Source organism: Microtus oregoni, unplaced genomic scaffold (genome assembly GCF_018167655.1).
Source record: "Microtus oregoni isolate MIOR12 unplaced genomic scaffold, Mior012 000035F_ref0000213, whole genome shotgun sequence".
Taxonomy (NCBI): Eukaryota; Metazoa; Chordata; class Mammalia; order Rodentia; family Cricetidae; genus Microtus; species Microtus oregoni.
In genome coordinates, this window is record NW_024543094.1 from 27,859,627 (window position 1) to 27,874,761 (window position 15,135).

A 15,135-nucleotide genomic window follows, 5' to 3' on the forward strand; every position below is an offset into this window, starting at 1 on the left:
GAACAAGAAAGGAAAGGCTATGTCTTAACAGTGTTGTGTTTGTGTGTCAAGTTAACAATTGTCCCGGCTAGTTTTATGCTAAGTTGACACAAGCTAGAGTTATATAAAAGGAGGGATTTTTTGTTTCCCTAATCAAGTGAGAGAATGCCTTGTCTTAGTTAGGGTTTCTGTTGCTGTGAAGAAAACACCATGACCCAAAGGCAATTTGGAAAGGAAAGGGTTTATTTGGCCTTGGCTTCCAGATTACTGTTCATCATCGAAGGAAATCAGGACAAGAATTCAAGCAGGGCAGAAACCTGTAGGCAAGAGCTGACACAGAGGTCATGGAGGGGAGCTGTTTACTGCCCTGCTGCACATGGCTTGCTCAGTCTGCTTTCTTATAGACTCCAGAACCACCAACCCAGGGATGGCCACCCCAGAACGAGCCAGGTCCTCCCCACTGATCACTAATTGAGAAAATGCCTTACAGCTGGATCTCATGGAGGCATTTCCTCAACCGAGGCTCCTTCCTCCTTGATGACTTTGGCTTGGGCCAAGTTGACACACAAGACCAGCCAGTACAATGCCCTCTGGCTACCAGGCAGCTCAGCTCAAAGCGGTGGCCCTCAAGGTAGCAAGTGTTCTCCTAAAATGCTCTGAAGACCGATCAATAAGTTTTAGGCTGATTTCAAGTTGCAATTAGACTCTTTCCTTTTTATCCACCCTTCTGATTTTTTTAAAAATTTGTCTTTATTTCTCTGAAGGCAACTTTGAATCTTTTCTGGAACACGGTCATGGGTAAGTGCCCAACTGAATGAGTTAATGAAATGGAGCACTGATGAGTGATGTGAGGTCACAGATTGCATAAGCAACCAGTTCATAACCAGCAAAGGTCTGTGCCATCTGACTGCGATTTAGTGTCCTTTAAGTACACTGTATCCACAGTGGTGGTTCCCAGTGACGAGATGCTTTAAGTTTTATCTAAAGCATACAGTTTCTAAGATGGGAAGAAAACACAGATGTTGACTAAGTGCGACTTTCCTGAATAAAGGACATACCAAAAAAACAACAGTCTTGTAGTCGTGGGACAAAAAGAAATCTTAGTACTATGAGTGATTCGGAGTGTGTCGGCAACGTCTTGATGCCCAGCGTGCCTACAGAACACTGGGGTGACATCAGGAAAAACACCTCGTGTTGGTTAGTTTTATTATCAACTCAACATAACCTAAAGTCATCCGGGAAGAGAGAATCTCAATAAGGAATGAGATTGGTCTGTGGGCATCTCTACGGGGGATTGTCTTGATGGTTAATTGACCTAGCTCACTGTGCGCAGAACCATTCTCTAGGGAGGAGGCTCTGAGCTGCACAAGAAGGAAAGGGGCCGGCAGAGGGAGAAACAGCAAGCATGCATTTATTTCCCTCTGGTCTTGACTGTGGATATTATGTGACTAGCTGATTTGAGACCCTGTCTTAACTGTTCCTTGGGAACAGACTGTAACCTGAAACTAGAAGACAAACACTTTCCTCCCGTAAGTTGCTGCTGATTAGGGGTTTTCTCACAGCTTCAGACATGGAACTAGAACCCAGCTCGATCTGTGATTTCTGTAATGTTGAAGGATTCACTCCGAGCCCAGGCTTGTCAAGAAGGCATCTTTGCCATTTATCAGAATATATTCTTACCGTCACAAGACACCACTTTGCTTTGAGTGGTTCCAAGATAAGTGAAGCGTAAGAAGGATGCATGGCTGTGACATCCAATCCCAAAAAGGGGAAGCACATGAAATGGCGATGAGCTGAAATTCAGGGTGTTCAAAGTCAATGTCTTTACCCTCACCGGGATTAGCCGGCACTTCAAAAGTTCTTTAATAAGAGGCAATAGTGTAAGCACGGCAGAACAAATTTCAAAAGCAATTGCTGTTATCAAAGATGTATTACATGTTAAATGAACTTAAAGGCAGACTGAGGCAGTCGCAGGTTTCCAGAAACAAAATGCAAGGCAAAGGTCTTCCGACTTCACCGCAGTGAAATGCGATCGGTCACATCTGCAGAGCCTGGAAGACTGACAGTTGCTAAGACATGGTCCACCACATTAGGGCACGGAGCACGACCAAAGGTAACACTTTAAACAAGTCATTTCAAAGCTCACAAACACATGAGAGCTGCCTTAAAAACACACAGTCCCAGAGGCTGATGCTTGACAAATGTGCCTAAACTCTCTGTAAATCCTAGTCTAATGCAGCCAAGGCTCACAAGCTCTGGGAACAGTCTCTGTGATAGCCAGTCTTTACTGCTGAGGGGAATTTAAAGGTGTTTACATTAAAGCAAGGTAAAAGCTAAATATTTGTGTTCCCTCAACATTCATAGTTTTATATCCTAATCACAAGCTAGAACAATGGCTTAGCTGTTAAGGGTGCTTACTGCTCTTCCAGAAGACTAGAGTTGGTGCCTAGCATCTACGGTCAGGAAGCCCGATAACCTGTAACTCCAGCTCTAGAGGGGGTGGTCCTGATGTCCTTTCTGCCTCCACAGGCACCTGCGCTCACTTGGCATACTTTACATGCATACTCACTCGCTCACACATGTATCCACACTGGTGCGTACACACACACACACACACACACACACACACACACACAAAACATTGAAAACCCTAATCACCATTGTCTGGTAAATGGGTCTGTGGATGGGCTCCTCGGCATGTGATCCATGTACTTAACTAGGAGGCAGCAGAGTTTCCCCCTCCCCCAAGTGAGGCGACAGGGACAACACCATCAGAAGCAGAGTCCTCTCCTGACCTCCATCACGTTGGTTCCCTGATCTCAAAGTCCCAGCCTCTAGAACTACAAGATAAAAATCTTCGCATCTAAGTCATTCATCCAGTTTGTGTTAATAAAGCCAAGCAGACTGAGACAGACTCGAAGGCAATTGTGTGTGTGTGTGTGTGTGTGTGTGTGTGTGTGTCCATGCATACATGTGGATTAGTTTGTTTTTTTTTTGAGGCAGGGTTTCTCTGTGTAGCCCTGGCTGTCCTGCCACTTGCTCTATAGACCAGGTGGGCCTTGAACTCAAAGATCCACCTGCCTCTGCCTCCTGAGTGTTGAATGTTGGAATTAAAGGTGTGTCTCACCACCACCCAGCACATACTTGTGTTTTAAATACCACTTTTGAGGACAATTACTGCAATGGCAGGGACATTTGTGCAGTGGGACTACAATTTCTCAGGATGACTTACTATTATTGGTTATTGTGACATGACAGGCATTAACACGGTCACATGACAGCCATCACTGCCACTACTTTCTCACCTGCTGAGCATGGAGTGTATCAGCCACTCTGCTCTGTACTTGATATATGTTTTCCTATTTAATTTTCAGGACTTGGGAGGTATTAATATTTTCATTGTATACGGGAGAAGATAAGTCCCGAAATCCAGAAGTCACATGATAAGGAGGTCCCTGAGCTGGGATTTAAACCGAGGACTGTCTAGCTCTTCCTAGTTCATAGTCCGTCTCTTATGGATCAGGCTGGACCTGTGGATCTGTGCTCTGGGGTGCAGAACTAGGGTTTATTTCAGCAGGGAGAGAACATAGCCCCAAGGCAGCTCTTTCTACCCCCAGCGTGACTACAAAATGAGGATTGTTGGGGATGAACTGGCACAGGAAGTGACCAGCACAACTCTAAAATTGGAGAATTTTCTACATAGTCCAACTGGGCTAACGGTGGGTCCTGGACAGGAAGAGCCAGAGTGAGAGCAGCGTAGGAAGGACTCAGTGGTGTAAACAGACAGACGTGGGGGAAACAGCTAACTGGTGGGACAGAGGGCACTCGGTAGTGTGAACAGACACAGACTCAGAGGGAAGCACCTGACTTCTGGCACAGAGGGGCTCTTTCCAAAAGCTGTCAGATCTTTAGGGAAGTGATTTTTACCATAGTGATCACTGAAGGCACCACTGGATTAAATTTATTTTAAATAATTTAGATTATGATTATGTAAATGTGAGCATAAGCATTCTCATGTTAAGGGTCAGGAATCAGGCCAGTCATTCTGGAACACCAGGCTAGAAGACTCTCATGTCATGTGTGGTCCCATTTACACTGGCTGAGTTTAGTAGTTGGGCCTTGACGACACTTCAGCACGAATGTAAACCTGTTCCTAAGATTCAATAAAACAAGGGGACATTACCTGATGGTACTTCTTGAGAATATTGTGCATCTCGGCCACGTCCTCGCTGGTAATGGTCTTGATGACGTATCTCTTGTCATAGGATGTGTGAAACCGAGCCCCGCTTCGTGCCTGGGAGTCATTGGGAAGGGGTGCACTTCTGGTCAAGGAGTTCTTCCCGGTGGGATGAGAGAAGAGGAGGGAAGAGAACTGGTTAAGGTGTGTTTTTTTTGGATCTGGATCATCTGTCGTCATAGCAAGAACATTTGCATCTGCAGTAAACTGGTAAGTGGCTGACATTATTTTACAATTCTCATAACTCAATTGCAAGTCTCTTACATGAAATGGAAACAGCTGGGTAAGAACAATGATTTCAATGTTTTTAAAGGAAAAAGTGCTGGGCATGGTGATACAGAGCAGTCAGGAGGAAGGCAGCAAGTTCTAGGCTATCTGGTTTTGGTTTTGAGAAAGGTTTTCTGTAGCCCTAGCTGTCCTGGAACTCTCTAGGTAGACCAGACTGGCCTTGAATCCACAGAGACCCACCTGCCTCAGCTAGGATTAAAGGCATGTACAACCTTATGCCTGCTTTGAGGCTAGCCTAGAACTCTGTATGTAGACGAGACCTACACAGGCCAGCATGGTCTACACAAAACTTTCAGGCTAATTTTTCTTCTGAATAGGACCAGGTTTTCGTCACAAAGCAAACTGCATAGACACGAAGTATCCCCTTATAGTGCAGGCCACCAGGACGCTGCACCTCTGGTAAGAGCCTCTGCAATGGTGCTCTGCTACCATATCACTTCATAGATGGCAAGATGCATTGAGAGAGGTTTAGTAACAGAGTAAAAGTCATAGAGTCAGTAAATGAAGAACCAGAAACTCAGCTTGTATGGCTGGTCTAGAACGGAGGTTCTCAACTAGTAGACTAGCAAAGTAGTTAAGTGGCTAATGGGACCTGTAGAGGAAACAGGAGCTTGGACAAGTGTGTGTTCAACAAGACCTTATTAGACTCTGGTTTGGCTCACCCTCCACCCCTCTACAGTAACTTTTGAGCATTACTGGGGGTGGGTAGGAAAGGGCTCTCTGCAGAGACTCTTTGCAAAGCAATGTACCCCAGAATGTGGTTCAGGATGTCCACACGACAGCTAAGGCCCTCCGACTCCTATCTCACATGAGTCCTCCATCAGTGTCTGTGAGTGGCCAAGGAAGTTCCCTGGCTTGGCCCACTCTTTTTACACTGGTCATGGAACTGGCGGCATTAGTGAACTCCCGCATCTAAGGAAGTCTGGGCTTCAGCACTGCTAATTGCACCCTTGAGCAATGACATCATCCCCTTCCAGGCCTTGCTTGCGGGCTGTGTGGACAGGGATTCAAAGGCAAAGCTCCCGTCCCCCTTCAGTTTGCTCTCTGAACAAGGCTTCCATAGGAACCAGAGGGCTAAACAATTCCAGGGAACACGGGGACTCTGGAGAGGCAGGCAGCATTAGGGAGCCACAGATTCCCAGCTAAAGGGAGACTCTCCCTCACATATTCAGGCCACTTTGTAGTTTTCACAGTTCCAGCAGGCCTGGGCCATCCCTGGGAGAACCAGACCACAGGACAGAAGCCGAGGAGGGAAACGGCCCATCAGCTTATCTTGATTTCCCAGGTACATCCTGAGAGGGCAGCTCGGCTCTGGTGTAAGCAAGCACACCTGCCAAGTGCAAAGGGAAGACTGCCAATTAACTACCCCTGTTTCTCTTAGCTTATCAGAAAACTAGAGATGAAAAACATAAATCCATGTAATTCCAGCAGGACTTTAACCATCAAGATTTGGCAGTGTTAAATTATTCTTAAGATAACCGAAATTCATCAGGTAGACAGTCTATAATAAAAGGACTTTCAGGAAGAAATAGGGACATTGGCAAACGTTTAATTCTCAGTTAATTATTTTTGTTGTTGTTGTTAAAACAACAAAAAAAAAAACCCTTTATACTACTTCCTGCTTAGAATAAAAAGGAAGAAAATCAAAGTGAATGCCCCTTTTGTGGGTAAATGCTATCAAAAAAGTTATTATTATATGTTGCTAATGGTCTTATTTTTTCCCCTCCCAAACATTCATATGCAAAAGGGTATTTGCTGCAAATAAGGACTGTAGATAGTGTTAAGACTGTAAATTACCTCCAGCCATAAAATCAAGGAACAACTGACTTAGACAGGAAGAAGAGGAAGTAGAAACAGAAGGATAACTCTGGGGGGCAGGGCAGGAACAGTGGAGGACCACCAAAGAGATACAACTTGTTGAATGAAGGAGACATTTATTTTGAGTCATGATTTCAGTAGAATTGGCTCATGGCTACCTGGTCCCATGAGCTTTACAGAACACAGTGGCAGGAACATGTGGGTATCAGATCAGGAGGGTGTGGGCGGGACATGTGAGCATGCCTCTGGCTCTGTCCACATTTTACTCTTCCTGGGCTACCAGATCATTCGATAGTGCTGCTCACTCTCAAGATGTCTTTCCCCGTCAGTTACTGCCCCACGTACTCATCGTTTCTGGAAATATCCCCTCATATTCACCCAGTGATGCCATTCACTAGCCCTGGACATCTTTCAAACCAGTACACTGACAAAACAAGCCACTCGAGTTTCATAGCTCTAGGAAAGTAACCGATCCTCTCAGAAATCGTGGAGGAGAACAAGTCGAAAGCTGGTTAGTCAGTGCTGCGCAAGCTCGGTGCACAACCAACTTAGAGACCATGTGGGACCGCAGCTCCTGAGTCCATAGGCTCCTGTCAGGACATTCCAGGAAGTAGACAATGAAGGTGACTTATGGCCCACCTGTGATAACTGCGGGTTTCCTGAGTGATGGCTGCAATGTGTTTCATCTGCAGTGTGTGACGAGCATGTATAGTTTGCAGTAACACACACATGCTCTAACACCCTGGTCATTCTACTCCTTCCAACCTAAGCTCAGTAAAGCAGGAAGCTATATCCACTTACCTCATTGACGACCGAGCATGGGCAAGGCTGCATGTGTTTACTGACGTTAAAGCTGCATTAACAACATAGTGTAAGAACTTGGCTCTGATTGTGCTGCACGCCAGAATCTCTCCCTGTCCCTTCAGCTTCAAAGACATTATGAACATCCTTTACTTCATACTTTGTATTAGGATACTGACCATGACTTCATCATGGTATATAAAATCTTATAAATTCTAATCTTGATTATGCCTCAACTTACTTCGTCAGTGTTCCCAACTTTCAGACTATGAAAACACGGTTTGTTCTCAACTTTCAAAACACGGTTCCTTAAGACTCTTGGTTTCCAAACAGTCGGTGAAGCTAGGGACACTTTGTCAAAATTTAGATTGTGCCTATCACACTAACATAAAATGTATTAATCAAATTTAGTGAAAGCCTCATCTAACAGACAGCTAGAAAGTTACAAGAGTTAAAGTGCTTGCTCCTGGGGCAGCTGCACGCTCTGCAGAAGGCCAGCTCATAATCTTGAAGGTAAAACCTGGCACACAATGACGGCACATGACATGTCTCAGGTCCTAAAACTCCCCTGGGGAAACTAAAAGGACTAACTGATAGTCAAAACTAAACTTTGGCCATTACAGAACATAACTGTGGAATTTTTTATTTACAGCCTTTGTTTGAGGTAGACATGGGATGAAGAGATGACTCAACAATTAAGGTTGCTCTTCCTCATGATGGCTCACAACTATGTCTAACTGCAGCCACAAGGGCTCCAACGCCCTCTTCTGGCTCCACAGGCATTGCACACGTATAGCGCACACACAAACATTCAGATAAACACATATATGAATACAAATAAAGGTTAAAAAGTAATGTAAATTTGTTTGAGTTTCTGGGCAATGCAGTGTAATGCTGAAGATGAGGGTCAGGTACCTAGAATGTTCTCTCCTTCATCCCACCTGTCATTCCTCAGCCTTTGTGTATGTCATTAGCCTCTCCGAGTCTCAATTTCTGGTCTATAAAGTGAAGGGCAATAAGACAGACAGGGAGCTAAGTTAGCTAATGCTCAACCTCAGATCTTTGATAACTCAACAAACAAACAGATAAACCTCCACATTTCCTGGGCTGAGGAGACAGTTTAGTGTTTCAAACACTTTCCGCATAAGCCTGAATATGGGAACTGACGTGCATGTAATCCAGGTTCTCAGAGGCGAGACACAGGGTTTTTGCAGCAAGCTGGCTAGCTAGACTAGCTAACTAGCTGGTTTCAGCTAGAAAGTGTTAGGAGTGACTGAGGAAGACAGCAGACATCAAGTCCTAGCTTCTACCGTACATGAATCCCGACACACATACACCCACACACCTGTAGACATGCCTACACACAGGCATGCACACCAAATCAAAACCAACCCAAACCGAAATACACTAAGATATGGCTCTGGGCTTAAGCAAAGACTGGGGGTACAGATTATAGAAGAGCTCAGAGCATGTTTCCCAAGGAGATTCTAGTCAGGAGATTATAAGGCCATCATAGTCTCGGTGTGATTAGGACATTTAGGCCACCATTTAAGAGAAGATGACAATAACTCACAAGGCCATATAAAGCACACTTTACAGATCCAGATGTGTTCAGGACAGTATCTGCACTAAGGGAAGGCTCTATTCAAAGCCTGTGATCTAATGAAATGGAATATGGAACAGCTTAGGGTCCTTGTTCTGTTGCAAATGAAAACGCCAGCACTGATACAGGAGGCTTGGAAAGGAGGGAGGCCAGGAAGGCTTGTGGGAAACAGAACCTAGCGCTGACCTATAGGTGCTCTGAGGGCTCTTTCTCACCATAAAAACATCAGAGTTGGAAGCAGCTTTAGCGACTTCCAACACCCTCAACCTAGAGATAAGAACACAGACCCAGAGGGTGCCAAAAAAGGCTCATCTGCGTTCTTAGGAACACACCCAGATGCTCCGCACATACGAGGCCTCAGGCTCCAGCGTGTGCAGCCATTTGAATGGGACAGTTCATATTGACTTTTCCATGGTGACAAACACCTTCCTTCTAATACCAATTCAGAGTGGGAACCAGCTGGCACAAAATCAAACGTGTTCCCATGTTTTCAATTTTGCCGAGTCAAGTGTGTGGAAAATAGCAGCAGTCATAGTGTTGAAGCCGCCCTGACTACTTCACGTATGTTTTTATAAACCTGCGCACAAAGTCTTGGTTCATTCAGAGGTAGGTCTTTGCTGAACAGCACCTGGAGGAGGCAGGAGCAGGAGCCGTCTTCTCTGCAGACAGGAGCTGAGGCACTGTGTGACTGGGGGACACACTCGAGGAGGAGCAGAGTCCTGTGGTGTCGCACCCGGGAGCTGGTTTATGCAGCAAGAGGATGGGACTGGAGGATGCATAGGTTTATTTCCTGAGTCCTGTGGGTATAGTGGCAGTGCCAACCTTACGACTTCTTCATGTGTTTCTCGTCATGTGGCCTACTTTATCATGCCTATCTTAATTAATTCACATAGGCTAGGGCCGTTGGAGAATTTTAATTCTCTTTCCATCACTGGCTTCTATCTGTCCTGCTCTGTCTTCCTTTGCTTAAAAGAATATAGGCTTCCCTAGCAGAAAATACCAAGAGAGGAATCTTTTTTTTTTTTTTTTGCACTGGGAAGGCACCCAGGACTTGTAACTTGCACTCCACAATATTAAGTTCAGAAACAGACACGGAGGAAGAAGATGGAATGGGCAAGTTTGGAAGAAGAAAGGCCAACAGAGGCATTAAAAAAAACCCTTATTTTAATTAACGGATGAGAAAAGAAAGACTGTCTCAGATCAGATCCAATCAAGGCTGAAAAGTGCCACTTCGGGGATCTTCTAATCTTCATTATCTCCTTTCCCGAAGTTACTTACTTTTCAGGAATTGTATCCACTTATGTGTTTTCAGGAAAAGGTCAGACAAAAGCACCCACAGACCCAGACCAGGTGTGGAGAGATCTGCTGCTCCGAAAGCTCAAATTCCTCTCTGTGGACAAGTGTGGACAGGTATTCGCTCTGAGATAAGGTTGACATTATTTAAATTCTAAGTCTAGGGTTCTGCACAGATCAGTTCAGAAGTGACGGAATTATCTGCTACAGTCCTCCCTACAACGAGTTTCTATCAGAGAATTCAAACCACTTCAGGGAACAACTTCAAGCTGAAAATCCCCAGCTGTTGGGAGACACTGTGGGCACAGCATTGCCATTACCACTTTAGTCGGAGCAGCTGTGACTCCCAAACAAGACGGTGACAAGGTGGGCTACTGGAGCTCCTGCAGGGAAGGGGGTGGAGAGGGATCGTAGATCCTCACCGGAGATCTCAGACACTTGTTTCTGCCTGCACCCTCTTGCAGCTGTCAGTAATCCTGCCCTGCCTGGACTTGGGAAGTGCCAGCTAGAATCTATCGGAGTGGAGGGTTGACGAAGGGGTGGAGGAAGGGATGGGACTCCATTCACACAGCTCTTGGCAGTTGTCAGGGACGCAGCTGTTTCTGGGTAAGGCATGCTCCTGAAGGGGCACTAAAACCTTCAGTGCTTCACCAGGCTGGACTCGGTAACTGCTTCTTTGTTTGCTGTGGGAAAATAATTTATTACCACCTCTCCAGGAAAGCTGACACAACTCTCCCCACAAGGTTCTCCTTCTGTCCTTGACCTCTGCTTACAGTTCAGAATCTTCTCAAACTAATGGCTAAAGATGGAGGCAGGGGGACGTGGAGCAGGACAAAAGAGGTCTGCAACAAAAGCCAGTGCAATGACAATCACAGCCCAACAGCAATGGCCCCTACTCCTGTGACACAACCCAACAGCAATGGCCTCTACTCCCGTGACACAGCCCAACAGATATGGCCTCTACTCCTGTGACACAGCCCAACAGCAATGGCCTCTACTCCTGTGACAGCTCAACTGAATGGACTCCCAGATTCCTACTTCCTCTTGTAATTATTAATCAGGATTAATTGGTACTGTTAATTGCCAGAAATCTGGGAAATGGCCAGTGATTTACCATTAACTTATGAAATAAAAAATGGATAAATGTAAACAAAATACAAAACATGCTATATTCATTGGCTATAGCTTTTCTTCTATACATTTGAAAATTATAGAAGAATTTCCATAAATTCTATAATCCTTTAAAAGTTGTCATAAGTAGATATACCTTGTCCCAAGAAAAAGGCAGACAAAAATCAATATTGAGAAAAGTCTCATACCAAATATACACTAATTTCAAACTCTGAGTTTATTTTCAAAAAGAAATCAATTTTGCTTGCGTGTATGTATATGCCTGCATGTGTCTGTGTGTATGCATGTGTTTGTGTATATACGTGTGTACATGTATGTAGGCTAGAGGTTGATGTTGGACGTCTTGGTCTACGCGTCTTTTTTTGAGAGTCAGTCTTTCCCTGAACCTGGAGCTAGCTCATCAGTCCGGCTAGGCTGGCTGACCAGCCCGCCCCAGCAGCTCCTTTGTCTTCCTCTGCTGCGCTTGGGTTACTGAAGCACGTTGTTTTTATGTGGGTGCTTGGGACCTGAACTCAGGTCCTCATGTTTTCATGCCAAACACTACACCTACTGAGCCATATCTCCTGTGCCCCTAAACATCCTTTTGTTTTTTATGTAAACACATAATTTATTTGTGTGTGTGTGTGAGATCCTGTGAGAGTCACATGATCACTTGTAATTTCTTTCTTCTATCACATGGGTTTTGGGAATTGAACTCAGATCATCAGGCTTGGCACCAGATGCCTTTATCCACTGAGTCATCCTGATAGCCCCTAAACATTCTTTTTCAGTAGTTTTATTTAGAAACAACTCACAGACCATACCACTAACGAAAAGCACACACTCAGAAGGTTTAGTGTGTTTACAAAGCCGTGCAGCTGCTGCCATACCCTTTCAGAGCAGGTTTAGCATTCTCATTCTGCACCCGTCCGTTTCCGCTTTGATTCCTTCCTCTGGCTCTCACCTGAGAACTCCGTGTGGTGGTAGATTTGCTGTTCCAGACATTTCACACAGTACAAAGGTGCCGCAAGCGACCCACACACTGTCTCCAATGCGTGGAAACACAGGCATCCCTGCGTGAGGCCACTGACCACACAGTTCTGCAAGCTACAGATGCTATGCTGACTCAGGCTGCGCAAGAGGCACTATAGCGGATCTCGGCTCATTTTAGTACCTAGCCATAATTGCAGGGGACACATCACAGGGAGCAGATGTTGCTTCTCGGGCTGCTCCTGGGCTGGCTGGAGCTAAGGGTAAAATGGATGTTTGGACTTAAGCTGAAGTTCTAAGACAAAGCTGATTGTGCTCTGAGACTACTTAATGATGTCGTCCCTTTTAAAACCAAGCACACAATTTGGTATGTAAGTTCACTCTTCTATAGACATGCTTCTGGTCTCGTGCTATCTGATATCCTGTCTCAACCTCAACAGCTGCCTTTGAAGCTCAGGGGCTCTAGCAGCCCTCAACAGGAAACAAAGCGAGATAATGAGAGAAGTGCCCCTTCAATGGCTTTTCTGCATTTATAATTGGAAATCTACTATCCTTTCCCTTCAGAAAAGGATTAAGAGTGCTGCCTCTTCCAACAGTGGGCACTGAAGACGTTGACCTCCACAGTGGGAGGCTCAGGATTAGTGGAGCCTCCAGAAGGAGGAGAAAGCATAAAGGTCAATTTAATGAGCTCATTCCAATCACCAATCCTTTATAGTTCTCATAAAACATCCCGTTTAAGTAACTGTTACTTTCTCCAGTACCTTTTAAAAAAATACCAAGTATTATCACACTTAAAGTCTCTTGACCTAGTCTCATATTTGCATATATTTTTGTAGTTTTCCTCCTCGTTGGTAGCCTGTATATTCTAGGAAAAGTCCCATATGAAGCAGGATGGCTCAGCGGGTAAAGGTGCTTGTCACCAAGCCTGACAGATGACCTGAGAGGGATGCCCAGGTTCACACTGTAGAAGGAAGAACTGTAAGTTGTCCTCTGACTTCCATTTGGGTACTGTGGCACCTCAACCCACTCTTTCTCATAATATACACACAAAATAAATAATATAAAAAATGTTAAGATCACATATGAAACGTTTTTAATGCTAGTCAGAAGGAAGAACACTTGGAAAATCAATCCTGCCAAGCTCAGATGTGGGAAGTCATTAGCTCCCTAGGAGAGTCTGTCAATATTAAAGAACATGTATTAGTTACAGTTTAGGTCACCGTGACAAACACCTTACGGGAACAACTCGAGTAGGAAGGGTTTATGAGGCCTGCACGGCCACCTGGGGCATCATGCAGGACATGAAGGCAGCAGGAGAGAGTGGTGGGTGGGCATGATGGACAGGAAGGAGAGTGAAGCTGGGACAAGCTCTGATCCTGAGACCTGCTTCTGCCACTGAGTCCCCACCTCATGCACCACATTCTCTCTCATTTCATAGGTAACACAGAGACACACTGTGGAGGGTCACAGCATCAGTCACGAAAGACCCAAGGCTCATGCAGATCTACCAATTCCCAGGAAATGCTCTCCCCCAATGCGGGCGACCTGTTTCATGGACCTGAAGCCTGGAAACCAATCTCAAATCTGTGGATGACTCAGGGTCATGACTACAGGCCTCAAACTCCACAGCCCAGGAGGACAGTGTGATTACGGCCCGGAAAGGCTATATTCTGGGATTACATACATGAACAAGCACAGGTGGTCTTCTGACATCATCACACAGTTAAAGACCAACATGCTAGCCGTGAGCATCAAGGAGTCATTAAATGCATACTGTGTTCAAAGCCCTGTGTTAAGCTCGTGGGGAGTTTCAAAGAAAGTCTGAACTGGGCTCCTAAGCACAGATTAGCTTTCACTTTAGAGGGGAGCAAAGCACATTTAATGCTCATCAATAATGAAACAACTCTCAGGAAAGGGGAGGACAGCAATGGAGTCTAACGGACTGCAGAACGGAAGTGCAGGAGCTTCACAGAGCGTCGTGAGAGCAGCATTGTAAACTCCCAGGGTGGCACTTGACTTTGGAGACAGAAATACCAGACACCAGTGCCCGAGGATCGTGAAAAGCAAACACTGTGTTTACCCCATACCCAGGGTACGACTAATTCTGACTAATAATTAGCCTGGGCTATACACAGTGAGGAACAGCAGGCCAACAGGAAGCCTGGGCTAGATCGTGGGAGTGGGGGTGGGGTGGGCTGTGATAGGGAGAACCATATTCTGGGCTCTCAAAGAGGAAGCAAAAAATCCCCAAATCAGGTGCAGATTGGCTGTGGGGTGCGTGCTACTCTCAGAGTGCTGAGCACCTGAGATGGAAGTCCCGCGTGTTTTAGCCCAAGGGCCTCCATACACAGTTAGAGTCACCATCCAGGGCCCCGTGTGATGCAGAATGTGATGATTATCCTGCGAGAAGAAACTGCAAGGTGGGCAAAGCCAATCACCCAGGAGTGAAGAGGCAAGAGCTAAAACTGCACGCACACACCTTCAGGTGGGGACACTGTCAATGTGGCTGTCAAGAGACTGAACCCACAAGGACTTCCGTGCTCAAGCTTCCTGGAGCTGCACCCCTCCTGCTCACTCCTATGAGTACCACCAAGGGCACTCAGCTGAGTGGTTCACAGTCTCTTGTGGACACTTCATGGTCTTCTCCAAAGCCACAGGTCAGAAACTCAATTTCACTTCCCATCTCTTACATTAAGCTCCAAATTTCCCCGAGACCCACATGACCTGTTCTCTGAGTTGCTGGGCAGCAGCTCCTCTTTGGTGCTGTTCCTTTTCTCTCACTGGCCATTGGCTCTGACTTTTCTGTTTGACTTTCTTTGTGTGAAGCTGTTCTCTGTCAGTGACAAACGACTTGGTTCTCTTTTCCTCTCTAAACACTGGGATTCTTCTAGCCTCCCATTTTCTTACCTCTCATGAACCATTACACTACCTTTAAAAGGTAGTATGGGGTAAGAGGAGGACTGGAGAGATGGTCTGGAGTTCCAGGTGCCCTTGGCTGCTCTTATGCAGGGTGGAT

General features: G+C 45.6%; 1 protein-coding gene across 3 annotated transcripts in view; it reads right to left on the reverse strand.

The window, feature by feature from the left end:
* The window catches only part of LOC121432712 (phosphatidylinositol 5-phosphate 4-kinase type-2 alpha), a 154,937-nt gene that overhangs the window by 41,032 nt on the left and 98,770 nt on the right, over positions 1 to 15,135 (reverse strand). For 2 of the 3 annotated variants that reach the window (XM_041630856.1, XM_041630858.1), the window contains one exon: positions 4,163 to 4,315. The exons of the other annotated variant lie outside the window; for it this stretch is intronic. In XM_041630856.1, the coding sequence (XP_041486790.1) occupies positions 4,163 to 4,315 (153 nt within the window). The remainder of the gene's footprint in view (positions 1 to 4,162; positions 4,316 to 15,135) is intronic. 3 annotated transcript variants of the gene reach the window in all.